The 18,773-nt window shown below is 53.1% G+C and overlaps 1 protein-coding gene across 1 annotated transcript in view; it reads right to left on the minus strand.

The window, feature by feature from the left end:
* Window positions 1-2,001: 2,001 nt before the first annotated feature.
* Window positions 2,002-18,773, minus strand: part of ANGPT4 (angiopoietin 4) — a 36,399-nt gene continuing 19,627 nt past the window's right edge. Inside the window, exons 4-11 of the mRNA XM_021709705.1 lie at window positions 15,814-16,043; window positions 13,316-13,431; window positions 11,238-11,339; window positions 9,443-9,609; window positions 4,314-4,444; window positions 3,114-3,263; window positions 2,212-2,367; window positions 2,002-2,108 (exon numbers count right to left, since the gene is read on the minus strand). Of these exons, the coding sequence (XP_021565380.1) occupies window positions 2,002-2,108; window positions 2,212-2,367; window positions 3,114-3,263; window positions 4,314-4,444; window positions 9,443-9,609; window positions 11,238-11,339; window positions 13,316-13,431; window positions 15,814-16,043 (1,159 nt within the window). The remainder of the gene's footprint in view (window positions 2,109-2,211; window positions 2,368-3,113; window positions 3,264-4,313; window positions 4,445-9,442; window positions 9,610-11,237; window positions 11,340-13,315; window positions 13,432-15,813; window positions 16,044-18,773) is intronic.

The raw sequence follows: 18,773 nt of genomic DNA on the forward strand, positions 1-18,773 counted from the left end.
CCACATTAATTTAACACGGGAAAGTAACAGGTTTATGCTGGACACTGCCTGAGCAGCCCTCTCCGAAAGGCTGTTCCATCAGAAGATGCTGATGCTGGTGTTGCCAAGGCAATGGGGTTAGCCTTCTGAAGCGTCTTTAAATGGCAGAGCTGAAGACCCACCCACACAGACTGAGAGGAAGGAAAACTCAGAGGAAGGGGCCAAGTCCCCCAGCCCCTGAGACAAACATCCCATGCCGGCCATCCCCGACCCCCTGTGAAGGCCGCTTTCTATCTCGTCCAGGGTGTTGTCTCTGAACAACACTGTGTGCATTGTGAACCCTTCCCAGTGTGGACACTGCCTTTGCTGGGACATGGAGAGATCGAGATCTCAGAACAATGTGTTCTACCTGTCAGGCTCCTCAGGAACTTCAGGCGCCAGTGGGAAATACTGGTCTTGGAGGCCTTTCCAGAAAGTTCCTTTGGCTCCTGATGTAGGTGGCAGGGATCCCAGGCCAACGTTTCTGTGGTAGATGCCAAGGTGTCTCTGGAGATGCACATGTGCTGGAGATGGTGATGGGCGGGGATGCCCCCATGAGGCTCATTCTCTCTCTGAGTCCCAGTTTCTTCATCACTAAAATGGGGAGAAAACTAGTCTGATGCAGGGAGAGGTAGCAAGGATTTTGCACAGGACCCTAGGAGTTCCCATGAGCTGTGGCCCCCAGGACACTCAAGGCCATCAACCTTGCCCCCCACAGGACCATGTGCTGCCCAGAGTCCTCTGGCTGGTCCTGCTGCAGCCAGTGTGAGTCAGCATCACTGTTGGGAGGGCTTTGAGAGGTTGGCAGGGACTTGGTCCTTGTTGCACCAAGGGGAAACTGAGGCCCAAAGGAAGCCAGGGGCTCTGGTCCAGGGACAGAGCCAGGACTGAGAACCAGGTTTGAAGTGCCCTGCACAACACAAGGCAGTGTCCTTGGTAGTCAGAGGTGACCCGGGGGGATGAGCTGGAGCCTGGGGCCAGGGCCTGGGGGCAGAGAGACTGAGGGAGAGCACAGAGATGGAGGGAAGCGAGCAGGCATCAGAGATGGGGAGGGAGAGCAACACCTGCCCTCCCCTCCTCGCCAGCGTGCAGCCAGACTGTAAACTTTACAAGATGAAAATAAATACTGTGGATGCAAACGGGAAATGCCATTTCCTCCCTGGCCCATTCACATCTTCAGGGGCTGACCCTTACTAGGTACCTGCTGCATGCCAGGCTCTGTCAAGCTGACACACATGGTCTCACTCCCTCCTTGCCACAGCCCAGCGAGGAGGGAATATGGCCCCATTTTACAGACAAGGCAATTGAGGCTTTGACAGCTGACAAGACAGTCGGGGCCTTGAGAGGCTGAGCCATTGCCTAATGTGTCAGGGCAGGGCAGATCCGTCCAACTCCACATCCCTGCCTGCCCATCCACTGCTCACAGTAGACACCGAATGCAGCTCTGCCAGGCAGATCCTGCACATGGCAATTTGAGTTTCTGGGTGGCAGTCTGTCCTGAGTACCTTCCCCATCCTGCCTACAATGCCACCAGGCAGGTCCTTTGGGTCCAGAGAGGGAAAAGTGCTGTTTCCCAGAAAGAAGCTCCCAGTCAGGCTTGTGATGGGTTTGCTCAGGGATCCGCCGAGAGACGGACTCAGGCAGGGGCACAGCGGGGTGGTGAGGTGGGGAAATGAAGGTGTCAGGCCCTACTGGCCTGTCTTAGCCTGAAGAAAACCTGCTGGAGACAGAGGTGCATCCTGGCTGCAGGATAGTGAGGTCCTGGCTGGGCCTGGGTGTTGGCCGATGGCAGGCTGAGAGGGTAATGGAGCAGGTGGCAGATGACTGTGGCCCCTTTTTGACCCCAGCCTCTGAGAGGAGCTCATGAAGGGCTCTGGTCCCCCACAGGCAGAGACTGGGTCTTCCCTCTGCAGCCCCCTGGAGGTGGCACCACTGCCAGAGGCGGCAGGAAGGAAGAGGTTAGGGTTCGAAGGCAGGAGGAGCCTAGCCCTGAGACTGGTATCCTGCTAAATAGTGCCTGGACTTGAGCCTGTGGGAGCTGGTGTCACGGGGAGTCCCGAGGGCAGCCACACGGCCAGAGGTCGGGCCTCCTGGGGCCAGGAGGAGCCTCAGAGGGCATTAACCCACAGCAAAGACAAGAACTTCTTTCCCGACCTTTATTCCAAAATGGTGCCTGTCTTACCGCAAAGGTACCTTCCAGTTGTTTCAGAGGCTGTCTGAGGCTGTCAATACAGCCCATGTAGCCAAAAAGGGTGAGTGAAGCTGGGGGTGGGGGATGGGGCCCGGAGTTCTTCTTCTTGACAGGTAAGGACCAGGTTTTCCCACAGTCATCCTCATCCAAGAGATGCTCTGGGACAAGCAGGGTTTATTTTCACATAAAGAAATTTGGAGAAAGTGGCTCACTCTTCATGGGCAGTCACAAGGCAGGTGACCATACTAAAGGCTCTGATGAGTCCTGCAGCTAAGATTGCCTATTCACTTTGATTTAACTTCCTTCTCTTGATTAGGTACTTTTAGAAAGGAGTCCTCGTTATTCTCTGTGGAACATCCTCTAGGACTTGCCGGGGTGAAGGAATCCCTTTATATCTCCTGAAGCCTCTGAGCTCCAAATTCTGGGGCCTAGGGGTGGTGGAGAGTGGAGGGGAAATAATGGTCAGCAGCCCCTTCAGCCTTGAAAAGAGTCCAAGGACTTCTCATGGCCGGGCAAGCTTGAGACAGGAGCTTAGAACAGGAGAGGGAACCTGGCCTCCATTGAGTAACCTCCTGCAAACACCTCCCCAGCTGCAATCCACCCCCCCTGTCATGTGTTCCCCTGAGGGGTCAAGTCTGGTCCATTTCACTTCACTCAGGGTCTTGGGACCTTCAAGCTGGCAGGCTTCCCCTTCAAGAGGCAGGAGGGAAGAGGGGCGAGGGGTACTCGGAGACGGGGGTCCTGAAACCCACCGCCTCACACGCTGAGGGAAGCAGGAAGGCGGGTGACTCTTGAAGACTTCTGGGGTCGGAAGCGGCATCCTGCGTGGGTGTCCGGCCGTCCTGGGTGCCGAGTCTGGGCTGTTCCTGCAGGGTCCAGCCGGGGCGGGGCGGCAGCTAGTTGCCCTCGGGGCGTATCATCATGCGTGAAGTGCGCAGCGAGTAGGAGGGCCTGAAGAGAGGCCAGCGGATGCCGTTGATCCTGTTGGTGTGGTGGGGCGCCTCGTAGTAGAGGCCATTGAGGTTTGAGGGGCCGCAGGCGTCAAACCACCATCCTGGCGGGAGAGGAGAAGAGAAGCTGTGTGGAGGGGGTGCCCAGCCAGTGGGGGGAGCCACCCTTGCACTCCGAGGGAACAAAGACTATCCAGAGCCGTTGCCTCCTCCAGGAAGCCAGCTGGCTGGAGATGGGCTGGAGTGGGTGTGGGCATGGGTGGGTTTGGGGCAAGAGATTGTCTGCTCAGCTAGGTCCCTGGAGGGCAGCAGTGAGCTCTGGTCTCCCCTCATGCCCTCCACCCTCAACCCTCCACCCTCCACCCTCCTAGCTGGCCCTCATGCCCCATGTCCCTGTCTTCATCCTGGCTGTCCTCTTGTCTCTCCAGCCCTCGTCCGCTCTCATCACTCTCCCCATTGCTTCCTAGTGGTCTCTGTCACTCTCTCCGAGTCTCTCATACACCGAGTGGGTCTTTTTCTCTCTCTGGTGGTCTCTGTGCTTGTGTCTGTCTCTGTGCGCCTCCGACGGGCTCTGTGTCTCCCTGTCGTCGGTCTCTGGGCTCTGTCCCACTCTGTGCCCCTCCCTCACACACTGTGGCCCTCTCCTGGCTGTGTGTCTCTTCCTCCGGATGTCACTGCTCTGCCCCTCTGTCAGCTTTGGTGTCTCAGTCTCCAGCTGTCCCTGTCTCTGTGTCTCAGGCGGTCACTCCTGTCTGTCCTTCCCACAGTGTCTCTGCCTCTCACTCACTCCCATCTCCACTCTCTGACCTCTGTCCCCCTTCCTGACACTGCCTGAGCAGAGGTGGCAGGGAGTGACCCCTCTGCCTCCCCCTGGACCCCAACCCTGGTCCTGCATGGCCCGGGGTGGGACAGATGGGGCCTGTCCCCCTGGGACCCCCCCCTCAGTATCCCTCCAGGCTGGTCTGAGGAAGCTGGAAGTGCCGGCTTTAGGAGACGGTGAGACCTTAAGGACCCAGGAGGAAGGTACAGATAGCGCAGCCAGGTGAGCCCATGGGTGGGTAAGGCCCTGACCTGCACCAACACTTGGGTGCACAATGCCCTGGGGAGGAATGGAGATGTCCATTCAGGTGAGCTCTGAGCCTCCCTGCACCCACCTCCAGTCAGCATCTGGGCGCACTTGCAGTGGCAGTTGTCATTGTCAGCGTCGCGGGTGCTGAAGTTGGTGCCCTCCAGGGGCAGGCCGCCCTGGCCTGCTGTCGAGTTACCGAGCTTGCTGAAAGAAAGCCTGGAGGCCGCCCGGAGGTGGCGGTGGCAGAAGGGCCAGAGTCAGGTTGGGGCTGTGTTGCTGAAGGGCTTCCCTGGAACTTTGTCCCAGGCGGGGCTTCCCCTCCGGTTGTCCTGGGAGGGGGAGTCCTGGCCTGGGTAGGGGGAGGGCTGTTTCCCCTTCTGGACTGCCCCCCTCTCTGCTGCCTCCCAGGAGCAAAGCAGCCACTGGTGCTGCTGCATGTCACAACCTCCTGTCACTGACCCTACACCTTGGAGGGAGAATGACCACGATTATGCTAACAGCGAGGACAGTGGCTGTTTTCTGGAGCACCTACTATGTGCCAGGCATCATTCAAAGCACCTTGTGTGGGTTAACTCATTCTCTTAATCTTCACAACATCCATTGTTCCCATTTCATGTGTGAGGACACAGAGACCCTAAGAGCCAAAGAAACCTGCCCAGGGTCGCAGAATGAGTGAGGATCAGGGCCGGTCACCCTCCAGCATGGCAGGACTTGAGTCGACAAGCTCTGTGCTCCCTAGCTGATGAAGCTGCAACCCAGCCCCATCATGCCTTCTCATACCTGCCTGTCTCTTCCAAGAAGCCTTCCCTGACCACATCAGTCCCCATGGACCTGGGCCCCAGAGTGCCCCAGATCTGTGACTGCTGCCAGCTGGGGGAGGGTTTCTGTCTCTTTGCCAGGTTCTGTGGCCTGGTGGGCATGTCCAAGACTGCCTGGTGATGAAGAACTGAGGTCTGGGGCAGTGCTGCACAGAGTGAGCATGCCACACATGGAGGGCTGGGCACTCGGCCCTTGGCATACCCGGGCCTGGCTGGGAGAAGGTGGGTGCTTGCAGTGGGGCCAAAGAGGGGCTGCTCTGGCAGCTGAGGTGGGGAACCAGTTTGGGAGAAATTAAGAAGGCCCTTAGGCCAGGCTTGGTGACTCACACCTGAAATCCCAGTACTTTGAGAGGCCAAGGCCGAAGGATTGCTTAAACCCAAGAGTTTGAGACCAGCCTGGATAACATAACCAGACCTTGTCTCTACAAAAAAATAAAAAAAATTAGCTGGACGTGGTGGCACATGCCCATAGTCCCAGCTACTTGAGAGGCTGAGACAGGAGAACCACTTGAGTCCAGGGGCTGGAGACTGCAGTGAGCCGGGATCATACCACTGCACTCCAGCGTGGGTGACAGGGTGAGAATCTGTCTCAAAATAAATAAATAAATAAAAAATTAAAAATATATAAAAATAAAAAGAAGATTCTGCTGGGCGGAGTGGCCAAGGAAGTTCAAGGAAGCCCTGGTTCCCTTAGGGCAGGACCTGGGAGACACACCCATTGGCACCCAGAGGGAATGTGGGGTCCAGACATGTGGCTGGCTCAGTTCCCACACCTCTCGCCTGTGGGCTCTATCTGCAGTGAGGCAGGGGCATGGCCCGGAGGGTTCAGGTGGCAGTAACCAGCCACGAAGCCCTGTGTTCCTGACCATGTCACCCTGGGCTCACATGACCGGGATTGCAACCCTCATCAGAGGCCTGCCTGGCCGGGACTCCCTGGAATGGGCGCTTGTGTGAACCTGGCTTCTCCTATGGCCACTGAGGCCTCCACTTGAGGGCTCAGTGGTGTCACCTCAAGGCCAGGATCAGGGCTCAGGCTGGCCAAAGGCAGTCCACCACCCCTGCAATATTGGTCCCTCTGCTGTCACCAAGTCCTCATATCAGGGGCTGCCTCTTTGCCTCTCCTCTCTGGGAGGCAGGTTAGGATCTTTGACCTCTGGGGACCTTAGGTTATGAAGAAGGACCCCCACTTGCCCCATGTGAAGCATGATCATGGCTCAGGCCTGGGGAGACCCAGGCAAACATGGTTCTCCCGAGACCCCAAGTTCCATACATCTGTGGACACGCACACAGGTCTCTGTGTCTGTGGTTGTGAGCACTGACTGCTATCTGTGTCTGCATGTGAATGTGTGCGTTGGTTTCGAGGCTGTGCGGAGCTCCTGTGGTGGGTCTGAGCATGTGCTCTGGAATGGGTCTCCGCCGGGGTCTGCATGTGTCCCTCCCTGCCTGTGAGGGCTTCCATGAGGCCTGTTTGTACATGTGTCCGGACGTGCCTGTGCCTGTTTGGGTGCTTGTGCTTGTGTGTGTCCCTGTGTCTCTGCAGGTCCTGCATGGGTCATCCTGTAATGCACCTTTGGGAGGCATGTGCCTGGTACCACGTCCTCAGCAAACGCATGCCTGCCAGCTGGGCTCTGGAAGGTCCCCACTGCTGCATCAGACAGACCAGGGTGTCCTCCCACCCTGACGCCCTGACCGTCCATGAGTTCCTGCCTCTGGGCTTTCCTGTAGGGCGTCCTCTACCTCACCAACCAATTGACCCCATAGGGTGGGGACAGAGGTGCCAGTATCAGTTTGCCACTCTCCCATGGCCCTCCTCTGGCAGTTTCAAGACGACCCCCTCCGCCTGCCCCGCTGTGTTTTCCAGGATCTCTGACCTCAATCTTTTCCTGAGTGAGAGGACACTCTTATAATCCTAGCAGCCTGTGAAAGAGTCTCGATCCCTTTTGGGGTATGGGTGACCCAGCTGGATGTCAATTCTCTACCATTTTAAAAGCAAATCCCTGCTGCCTGGGGTGTCCTTCCTATCCTTTCTTTGTCTCAATAATACCCATTCATTATAGGCATCACTTCCTTCAGGGAATCCTCTGTGATTGCACAAGCATCTCTACGTCCCCTGAGCTTTCCCTTTAGGTAGCTCCTGTCTCCCTGAGGGTGCGGGGTTGTCTGTGGACATGCCCACCTCTAGATACCTCCACTTTGAGGTATCTAGGTCTGATTCTTCCCAAAATGACCAGCGCAGCATGTGCATGGCCCAAGGACTGTGTTCAAGATACTGTTACTATTTTTTAGGGCTCTGCAGAGGTCAGGTAAACATGGGCCCTCTTAGCTCTGGAGCTGTTCGCAGGGTGCTCTCCATGGTGCAGATAAGAGGCCAGAGGCCAGGGGGAGGTGTTCAGTTGACACACGAGGGCACAGCAAGCCTTCCACATCCAACATACACGAGTGTGTCCGAAAGATGGACATAATATCATGGATAAAGATATCACCGCAGAAACGCATTCTGTTTCTGAATATATTGTTTGTGTACCTCCCACTTTGATGTGACACTTACCATTCGCCGGGTGCTTCACCACAGACTATCCTGTTGTGTCATACACAGAGTCTATATTTTGCATATGGGGAAACTGAGGCACAGAGCAGTAAAAGAACTCATATAAGGCCATGAAGCCACTGTCATGGAGTTGGGATCCATATCCTGGCTATCTGGCTCCAGTGCCATGCTCTTCAGTACAATGAAATGTGTGTTCCCCTGAGATTTCTCCTCCAGAAAAATGGCAGATCCTCGATCCAGGAACCAGGTTAGAGAGAGGAGGCTTGGCTGCTATGAGTGAAGGGGAGACTTGAGCAGCCCCCCAGCTTCCTCTTGTGCACTTACCCTGTACCAAGACTTGGGGGTAGGACTGGCAGGGAACAAGAAAGGCCTGGCTCCTGCTCCCATGGGGCTGCCTAGCCAAGGTGGGAAGGGCACCTTGGGGCAGTGACTGCTGAATGTTTACTGTGCACCAGACACCATGTTAACACCTTACGTACAGTATCTTATTTGGGTCTCACAGCACTCTAACTGGGATCGGTATGTCTAGGGCACCCCTTTTACAGATGAGAAGGTAGAGGGACTTGCTCAGGGTCACTCAGAGAGAAGGAGGTGGAGTCAGGACTTAGCCCTTTGCTTTGGTGGCCAGTGGTTTAAATACGACTCCACAGGGTGTTGTGGCTACTTACCGGTCAGCTGTGAGTAGGGGGGTGTCCAGCTCAACTCTCCTAGCCCAGACCCAGGAGATTTTTTTTTACTCCGGGTCTTGCACTTTCAAGAGGGACATTATCAGGTTGGAGTGGGTCCTATGAGGAGGGATGCCAGAGCCACCCAGCTGGAGCAAGCTGGGACATTTGCAAAGAGGAGAGGCATGGGCTGCATCACTAAGTCTGCAGAAGTGGAACTGGCATAAAGCTCAGGGGTACAGAGTGTCATTCAGAGATTCCTTGGGAGGAGGTGACCTCCCCATGAATAGAGGCATTCAAGCACAATGGAATGACAACGGTAGCTGTGGGGGAATTCTGACACCTCTGATGAGCCAGATGTTTTGGGAGGTCTTTGCAGCCCCGCGAGTGTGAGTCTGTGGTGCCAGTACTATCCAAGTCCATAGATGCTTATCTCCAGGGTCCTTGAGTTTCTCAGAGAGGCAACATCATGTGTGTTGTGGGGTCACTGTGAGTGCAGTAGGAAGACCTGAGTTCAAATCCATACTCACTCAACTTGTAACTTTGGGCAGAATACTTAAGCTCAGTGCCTCAGTTTCCATATTACTACAGTTCATACAGTGTTACAGGAGGATTAAAGTGAGAAATGTGTCTGGAACATAGTAGGCATTCAATAAAGGAACTCTCCTTTTCCTAAATGCAACAAGCGCCAGGCTGAGGAAGGGGTGGGAAACCTCAGTCACTTTCTAGTAACCTTGAGTTGAAGCCCATCCTGCTACTGAAGAGAAAGAGGCCGGAGGAGCCCAACTGTGGCCTGCCCAAGACCCCAGCGCCAGCTGGCACAGAGCCAGAATGAGCCCAGCTCTCCCAGCACCCAGCCCAGGGACTTGCCACCCAATAGCAGGGCCTAGGACAGGTGAATCACCTTCCTGCTTTGGGTCTCTGCAAAACAACTGACTTGGGTGACTGAACTTGGAAGCCCCTTCCCACTCCCGGATGGTGGCACCAGCCACATTCTCTCCACTCCGCCCAGCGACTGAGATGTGCTGAGTGCTAACCAGTTGCCTCCAGATCCCATGACGCGCACCCAAATGGGGGACAGATGGCAGGAGCAGGAGACGCCCTAGGGTTGACCCTTGCTGTAGACTCCACAGCCACTGGCCCGGGGACCCCAGCCCGCCCGCCAACCCAGCCCCGAGCCCACCTGTATAGCTGCTCCTCGCTGCCCAGCTGGAAGCCCTCGTACTGGCTGTAGTACTCCTGGCCTTCCCAGTCCTGCATCTCCACACGCAGAGTGTAGGCCACCCTGCTGGTGAGCTGGTGCACCACCTCATTACCCAGCCAGTGCTCCCCGTGGGCGTCGCCGAAGCCCTGTGGGAAGGCAGGGAGGGATGAGCTCCACACCGAGGAGGAGGTTACGCCCCAGCTGAGGAGCTGGGCGGGGCTGGCACGGGACACTTAGCCAAAACCACAGTGCTTGATGGTCAAGGTCATGAATATAGCTTGGATGGGCCCTGGGGGTGGGGAGGACCAACCTCCCAGAGGAAAAAGACAAAGGCTTTTGTAAATGTAAAGCCTGTTGAAAATAATAGAAACCACATTTCTCTGAAGTTCAAGAACGGGCAAAACTCATCTGTGGTGATTCACGTCGGACGAGTGACCACTTTAGAGAGAGTATTGACTGAGATGGGGCACAAAGAGGGCTTTTGGGGTGCAGGAAGTGATGCACATCTAGCCAAATTGGGGGTCACATGGGTCAATACACATGTAAAAATCCAGGGACTTTATGCTTGAGATTGTGCACTAAGCTGCCTGTGTGCTGAACCTCAATAAAAATTAAAGGTTTTAATCAGGCACATAAATGACAGAGCAAATCTGTTAAGTGACAGGGCAACCACTGCGAAATTTCAGCCCCACACACATGCAGCTAAGCATGGGAATGTCTTATCGCAAAGCCCTTGGCAAGGACGATTCAGCACCAAGGACAGGGCACACCCATGCAGCTCCCCATTTTAGTCAGCGCACACCGCTGATAAGCCGGGCGGTTCGTCTAGGGACTCTTGTGTCTTCTGCCTTTGAACTCCCTCTGCCTCTTTTCCATCTTAAAGATGGTTTAAAACACCAGCCGCTCAGGAATACTTAATTTGGTATTTCTTCTTAAGGGTTTAGCAAATGAACAGCAAGCAGGCACAAATAATAATATTGCTATATGGCCTTGTGGGTATCTTTTTCTATTTCTTTTGCTTTTGAAAACTTTAAGAGTTGGGTACCTGGCCCTAAGCCAGGGGAAGGGAGGACCAGTTGGAGGCCCACACTTAACCTGCACGTAGGTTACTTATATACCTAATCCTGACTTGTACCCTCTATCTTTATAATAAAATAAAGTAAAAAAAGAAAGAAAGAAAGAAAGAAAGAAAGAAAGAAAGAAAGAAAGAAAGAAAGAAAGAAAGAAAGAAAAAGAAGGAGAGAGAGAGAGAAAACTTTAGGAACTCAAGACAGCTTGACAAAAAATCCTTTACTCAAAATTTAACTTTAAAAAATTGGAAGACAATTGGACTCTTTTTAATCTTAGAAAATACATGTGGTCTTTGAACCTGCAATTCCATGTTGAAGAATCTCTCCTACAGATATGGCTACAGATATGTGAAAAGACAGAAAATTCATTAAAGCAATGCAGTCAGGGGTGGGTAGAGATATTTGTTTTTCTTTGTACTTTTAAAGTTTTGAAAATATCAATGTATATGTATTATCTTTCCTAAAAATTAAAACAAAAGTAAGGTTAAACTTTCATTCTTAGAACATAGGTCAGAACTTTCAAAAAGAGCATTCAAGCTCAGGTAGGGGGACTTGGAAGATAAATGTGCACTGGGCGAATGTGTCTGCAGGTGGTTGGCTTGGTGAGCTGATTGTTTTCTGGGAAGGAGGGAGGGCAAAGCAACCCCCCAACACCCCAGCCCCCACTCCAGGCTGATTGGCCCATCCCAGGGCAGTGATGTTACCTCTCTGTAGTTCTTCCAGTTCCGCTCGAAAATCACGCTGCCATCAAAACGGTGCTGGATAAGAGTCCACCCGCCTCCGTTGGTTTCCATGTCACAGAACACCTGGAGGGGTTGGAGCGGGACAGCTGGAAGCCCTTGGAAGCAGCCAGAAGCCAGGTCTGGGCTGGCCCACATGGGACTTGGCTGGCAGACTCCCATAAAGCAACGGAAAGATCTGACTCAGACCCCCCACCCATCATCATCATCTTTCTAGAGTAGTGGGTAAGTGATGGCTTCCTCTCCTCATGTCTACAGTGGGGGCTCACATCATAACCTCTTCGTGCCTCAGTTGCTCATCTGCAAACTGGGGTTGTTGTGAGAGTTAAGTGAGATGAGCAATGTGTTTAGAGCAGATCCAGGGTGGACAGAAGTAGCCACTATGGCAGGGTTGCTGTAAGGGTTCAATGTTGGCAGGTGGGGAGTACTTAGTGCAGTGTAGACTCAGGATGTGCTACTATGGCCATTGTTTAGTGGACAAGTGTTTTCTGAGCACCTGCTATTTGCCAGGCTCTGTCCAAGGCCCTGGGGATGTCAATGTGGATAAGGTTCTTTCTCTCAAGGAGCTTGCCACCTATCACAATTGAACATTTCAGCCTCACCTTTGTCCACAAAGGAGTTTTCCAGCCAGCTCAATACACACATGCTCCACGTTCAATAAGTGCAAAAGTGGTGCCTGGCCTTGTACTACATGAATGACTGACGAATCATAGATAAATTAACCTCAGGGCTGGCTTAGTCTGGAGGAGGCTAGGGCAGGACACACAGGGTATTGATTATGAACATTTGAGCAGTTACAAGGAGAGGCCCCAAGAAGGAGACCCTGGGCAACCCTAGAAGGCTTCCTAGAAGAGGTGACATTGGAACAGGGCATTGAATGATGGCATGCCTGCCAGCCTGAAATGAGTGAAAAGGCCATTTCCAGTGGAGAAAGCCAGGATGCAGGGCTCTGAGATGGGAAAGGCCTGTGGGGGAGGAGAGAAGACAGTGGCATCTGTTATGAGGGTGGCGGAGGGGGTAGGAAGGGAAACTGAGGCCCAGAGAGGGGAAGATATTGCTCAAGGCAAGGAACCAAAAGTGAAGCTGAGGTCTGAGCCCATATCTCTGGCCCCCAGGTCAGCTCATCTCTCTCAGTGTTTCCAACTCCCAGCTGTCTACACTGGCCTGAATTCCACCCTAGCTGAATCTGCTTAATTTCACACAGTATGTTTTCTTATTCAATGTAAATAAATACTTAGGTTAAGTGTATTTTCAAAGGGAATCTTTTTAGTTCCATTAGTGGAAAACTAGTCACACCTGTCTTTATTCAGATACTTGCAAAAATAAAATGTAATAAAACAAAATAATGTTGTGAAATTCTAGCAAGAAATCGTTGCTAGCAAAAAGCGCTAGACTCGAGCTCTCTTCGTTAAAAGGAGAGTTTAATGGGTGTATGAGAACCATACCATCACCTCAATACATTCAAAAGGGATGGCAGGAAATGGAAGAGAAAGTTAGAGGCAGGAATGCTGGGTGGCTGCTCCCCACGCTCTCCCCCTCTGGCCTGGTCCCCAACATCCCTCCTGACACCTGCACCCTTCCCTGGCCCCGCCCCATCTGATGACTGGACCTTGAAGCTCAGGGCAACTGTGGGAGGCACTTGTGGAAGCCCGTAGTGCCTCTATCAGCTTGGTTCTGATTTCCCACGTGGGGCAGAGCCCCAGTACCCAGCTTCACCTGGACTCCAGGTACATGAGAAAGAAGCTTCTTTGTGTGAAGCCCCTGGGGTTTCAGGATCTGTTTGTAGCATGAGCTAGGATCACCTTAGCCAACATAGAACTATTTCCTGCCATTTGGTAACAAGCATCTCTGAGAAGACCCCGGTGAGGGACACACTTCCAACTTTAGGGACTTCCGGTGAACTCCCAATCTGACTCCTGACCAGGTGGGGACCACCCCCACCATCTCTGGTATCTCAGCTTGATGCTGATGGTGGGGCTCTGTCTGGGAAGCCCTTGGCTCAGCACCCTCTAATAGCCTCAGTTCCCAGCAAGCCTCCTGACCTCCTTGGGCTCCCTCATATTGGTCGGGTGGATGGAGTAGACACCATTGGCATTGACCCCAGAGCGCTGGATTTCTGCACAGTCCTGGAACACCTGCGTAGCTTCCCTCACAGGGTCTGCAATGGGACAAAACAAAAGTCACTTGGAGGGGAGCAAGGAGAGAGGGAAGGGACCAGGTGGGCCTGCCTGCTCTGTGGCAGGTTCTGGGCTGGGAGATGCTGGAGACAGGGAGATGAGGCAGACCTTGGAAGCTTCCTAGAGGAGGTGACAGTGAGCTGAGACTGGGACAATGAGCAGGAGCTGCCGGGTGGAGAAGGGGAGAGAGTTCCAGGCAGAGGGAACAGCATATGCAAAGGCCCTGAGGTGGGAATGGTTCTGGCCTGTGCAGGGTACAGGGTGTGGGAAGAGAAACTGAGGCAGAGGCCAGGGAGAGGAAATGGCTCACACCATGGAGCAGATTTGAGGCCAGAGAGATGGTTGGCTGTTTGGTAAAATGAAGAGGGTAGGACGAGGCTGGCACAGAGAAGATGAGGAAGAAAGAGGAGAGACAGGAGGCCGAGATTTCAGCAGGGCCAGTGCAGCCTTTAGCGCCAGGCTGAGGAGCCCAGATTGTCTGTGCTGAGGAAGAGCACTCTGGTCAGATGTGGCATGGGGGCTGGAGGTCAGCATGGGGGAAGGCCTTGGCTCTCCCTGCAGCCTTGAGGATGGGCCCCTCATTCTGCCTTCTCTGGGAGCCGATCGCTACCCTTAAAGGGCCATGTTTCTTCCCTCTGGATTGCATGAGATTGAGAGAGCATTATGTTAACCAAAACCTACTAATACCCTGGGGTCCTCCAGGCCTGACCTGGGAAAAGAGACTGTTGACAAATAAACCACAAGTATTTAAAATACCCTCCGTGTCAATGAGTAAAATCCAGTCAGTGTTTCAGGATGTGATTCTACCAGAATCCAGTGTCTCTGGGTAGGTACCCAAACCAGGGTTAAAGGTCCAGGTGGAGAGGTCTCAACACCAGCAAGAAACCAGCGGGCTACAGGGGGCAGGACTTCCTGTGTGACTTTATACCGGAACCATGGTCCCAGATCCTGGGTCTGGACACGTGTCTGAAGGAGAATGTTATTCTCGTATCACAAATGAGGTTACTAAGGCTCCCTGAATCCATTCAGCCTGTGCCTGAATGTTCTTGGGTAGGGGTCTCCCATGCCCTGCCTGTCAATACCCCCGGTTGCCCCATGGAGCCTGGGGATGGGAGACCAGGCAAGCAAGGGAAGGAGCTGGCCTAGAGGTGAGCAGGGTGGGCCAAGGACGGAGCTGGGAACTAGCCCGAGATTTCCAGTCACCTTTCCAAGGTTCTGTCCACTTGTTTTTCTTAGTTAGCAACAGCAGCAATAGCAATAACAGTGACAATAAAAGTGAAATCCCCATCACATATTGCCATGTTTTTTAGTTCTCAAGTACAGTCAGGGGCAGTGTGGGTCCATGAACAATGTTTTTGGGGGGTATAAGAATAGGGTGGGGTGGTATTGGTATGCAGCAGAATTTGACCCTGGCCTGGGCCCCCTCTGAGTCTCTGGAATCCCATCTCTAGTAACTGGTACCAGTTTCACTCCCTTTGGGCCCCAGGCACCGAGCCGAGCCCCTTCTTATGCATGGACTCATCTGATGCTCTACGTAAGAACTCTGGGAGATGATTATTCCCATTTTATAGGTGAGGAAGATTGAGGCACTGAGAAGTTAAATGACTGTGCAAAGTCCCAGCACGCACAAGTGATGGGGCCAGGACTTGAACTCTGACCCTTCTGACTGCCAAGCCAGGGCCCTTCCTACCACCATTTCTTCTCTTGGGTGTCCACTACTGAGCATATGAAAGTCCATGTGAACGAATGCCGTGTTTATATCGTGCACAGGTTAGGTCTATTCTGTCTGTGCCCCTGTCCTTGTAACCTTCTGAACTAAACTCCTTGGTGCCTGGAAGCAGCAGAAAACTCTACTCTCTTCTCCCAGGACAAAGCTGTGCAGAAGGTGCCTGGTTCTTGGACCCTATCACCATCCAGCCTTCTGCTCTAACACCCGGTGACTAAACCCCTTTTTCATGCTCACTATTTCTCTCTCTAGACAGGGGCAGAAGCAGCTCCCTAGGGGCCTTCTCTAGTGCTGGTGGGGTGGCAGGACAGGGTGTTCGGGCAAAGGGTGCCGAGGTGAGGTGCTCAACACAACCTCCTTCCTAGACGGTGAGCAGACAGCCAGGAGGCTGGGTTAGTGGTGGATCAGCGGCCCAGGTGTCAGCCCAGGCTCTGTACCTCGGGCTGGGCTACCAGGAGCCCACAGGTGGGGTTAGTTTGGGCAGCCTCGCCCCCAGGGCCACATGCACGCCGACAGTGGGCCCAGGCCACTTTGTGCCTCATGGATCCCAGGCCCCAGAGAATCAGGAGAGCGGACAGGGTCTCCCTCCCATCCTCTCCACCCTCTCTCCCCCGCTGGGGTGCACCTGCTGGCTCACTGGGGCGCTGGGCCAGTCTCACCAACTGCGCCACCTTCTGCTGCAGTTCGTGGTGCCGTTGCTGCAGGAGGCTGGAGTTGCTGCCGAAGTCGTGCAGGGTGCGCTGGAGGCCGGCGAGGGCGCCGTCCTGGCGGCTCAGCAGGCTCTGCAGCTGCTCCTTCTGGCTCTGGATGCCCGCCAGCTCCTCCTGCTGCTTCGTCTCCAGAGTCTGTATCTGCGTCTCCAGCCCCCTGAGGCCAGGAAGGCACAGGGGTGAGTCCACTGTCCACATCAAGCTTGCACCCCCATGCTCTTATCCTGCGCCCCAGGATCCCTGCAGACTCGCGCTGAGGCTTAGAGAGTGTTGCACAGCCCTGTAGGCACAGAATGAAGGACAGGAAAGAGAGACCCGGCCCTGGAGTAATGTGGATTGGGGTCCCGTAGAGGAAAGAGGTGACGTGGGAGGGGGAAGGCAGAACTAAGTAGCCATCAGTAAACCCCAAATATGCTCTCTTGAACCCAGGAGCCCTGTCCCAGGAGATACCCTCTGGGAACATGGGCAAGAATGCCCTTGGGGGAATGCTTGTAATAGGAAAAAAACCAAATAGCCTGGGTGCCTGACAGCACCATTTTGTATGTGTTGGGTTTTGGACTTCCTGGAAATGTTCCCCAGCCACGAAGAAGGAGGCAGAGAGAATTTGCAGAGAGAATTGGAGAGACACCCAAGACTTGGGGTGGCAGGACCCAGGCACACACTTGTCCAATTCCACAGAAGAAGAGAAAGTTATCCATGTAAATGGGAAGAGATGCGGTGGACGTATGGGAGTGGGCTGGGAAGACACGGAGAGGGACTGCCATGGAGCCCATGGACATGACATGAGAATATTAAAATATGGATATGAAATAGAGTTCCCCAAAATGCTGTGATTTCTGAGAGCAAGGTTGAGTGGACGAACTTGGAGAGGGGGAGAAGGGGCAGGTGAGGGGCACTGACTTTCACTTTTATTCTGGACAGGTCTCTGTTGGCTGATGGTACTATAAGCACAAGGCACTTTTGGAATGGATTTGGAAGAGGAATTTTTCCAAAAAATGCTTTCGACTCAGCTCTTGTAGGGCATCTTTTCCTCTGGATTTGCTCATACGGTGTGAAGTGAGGTTTGGAGATGCTTGTCATGGCATTCCTGGTTGGGCTAGTACAAGACCAGAAATAACCTCTGTGGGGGGAGATGGAAGCAGGGGAAACCACACAGCAGGACCTCATGAAGTTGGGGAAGGATGGGCGAGCATGTCACACAGCTAGAGAATCACTTCCAAGATAACAGAAACAACAACAATAAACCCACAAGGCATAGAAGTGTGGTGTGCTGCATTGTGCTTAAAAAGGATGAAAAAGGCATTGTACAGATGCTCCCTGACTTATGATGGGCTACGTCCCAATAAACCCATTGTAAGTTGAAAATAGTGTTGAATCAAAATACATTGACTACACGGCCCGTTGTGGTGGCTCATGTCTGTCGTGCCAATACTTTGGGAGATGGAGATGAGAGAATTGCCAGAGCCCAGGGGTTTGAGACCAGCCCGAACAACTTGGCGAGACCTCGTCTCTATAATAAATAAAAAAATTAGCTGGGTGTGGTGGTGTGTGCCTGTATTCCCAGCTACTTGGAAGGCTGAGGTGGAAGGATGACCTGAGCCTAGAAGGTCGAGGCCGTGGTGGCTGGGAGCGTGCTGCTGCACTCCAGCCTGGGTGACAGTGAGACTCCGACTCAGAAAAAATAAATGAATAATACATTGAATATGCCTACCTTACTAAATGTCCTGGCTGAGCCTAGCCTACCTACCTTAGACATGCTAGGGAAACTTACATTCACCTACAGTTGGGCCAGATCATCCTGCACTGGCCTATTTTTATAAGAAAGGGTTGAATAGCTCATTTAATTGATGGGATACTGAAAGTGAAACAGAATGGCTGCACAAAACACGGTTTCTACTGTCATTTGTACACCATTGTAAAGTCACAAAACTGTAAGTGGGAAGAAACTGTAAGGCAGGGAGCTTCTTACTTGCATCCTTGCATGTTCATAAGAAACCTGGGGTATCGGTTTATAGAACGTCAGCTCCATGAGGAGAGGGACTTCTGTCTATGTGTTCACTGCTGTGTTCCCAGTGTCTGTAATAGTGCCTGACCCATGGAAAGAGTTCAAAAAATCATTGTTGATGAAATGAAGGGAAGGAACACAAGAAACCAGGAACAGCAGCCTTGAACTCTGGCTCTGGTGGGTGAGTGGCTCAGGGACAGGGCCGGGAGGGAGACACTGTGCTACTCATCCAGTCATGCTGACCCACTCTGCAGACTATGAAAATGAGTCCAGGGCACAGGGACTTCCTCCCAGACGTCAGAGTATGCTGCAGAAAGAGAGAATTCGGGCACCCTCAGATCCCAGAATTCCAGCTGTCTTCATGGGCCAAGGGCTTACTGATAACATCTTCCAACAGCAGATTTCTAGGCATGTGGTGCCAATTTACAGTGAATGAAAGTGTCCCAGTCCTGGTCACTGAGACCTTGGGGGTTGAGGAATGAGAAGGAGAACAAACCGTCATTACCTGGACCTAGATCAGAGGGAACTGGGCGAGCCTGATGACTGCTTCCAACTCGGCATGTGAGCAGCAGTAACATCTCACTCTGCTGACAGGTCTGCGGCTGGTGCATTATAGACTTTCCCTCCTCTAGAATCCTGACCTTGGCAGCTTTTTCTTTACTCAGCTTGAAACCCAGATGGAATCGGCCTCAGCCGTCAGATTTCTCTGCCTTATCTGTATACCCCGTGACAGTTTTTTTAATTGTAATTTAAAGGGTGTTCACTGATGCATATTTGCTTATAAATGCAGAGATCCTTGATAGTGTAGATAAGGAACTGGTAAGTGTGGTTGCTTCTATGAGGGGAGCAGTTAGATAAGTAGATGGGATCAAATTTATTTAG

The sequence above is a fragment of the Carlito syrichta genome, unplaced genomic scaffold (genome assembly GCF_000164805.1).
Source record: "Carlito syrichta isolate Samal-C Ts95f unplaced genomic scaffold, Tarsius_syrichta-2.0.1 Scaffold274096, whole genome shotgun sequence".
Taxonomy (NCBI): Eukaryota; Metazoa; Chordata; class Mammalia; order Primates; family Tarsiidae; genus Carlito; species Carlito syrichta.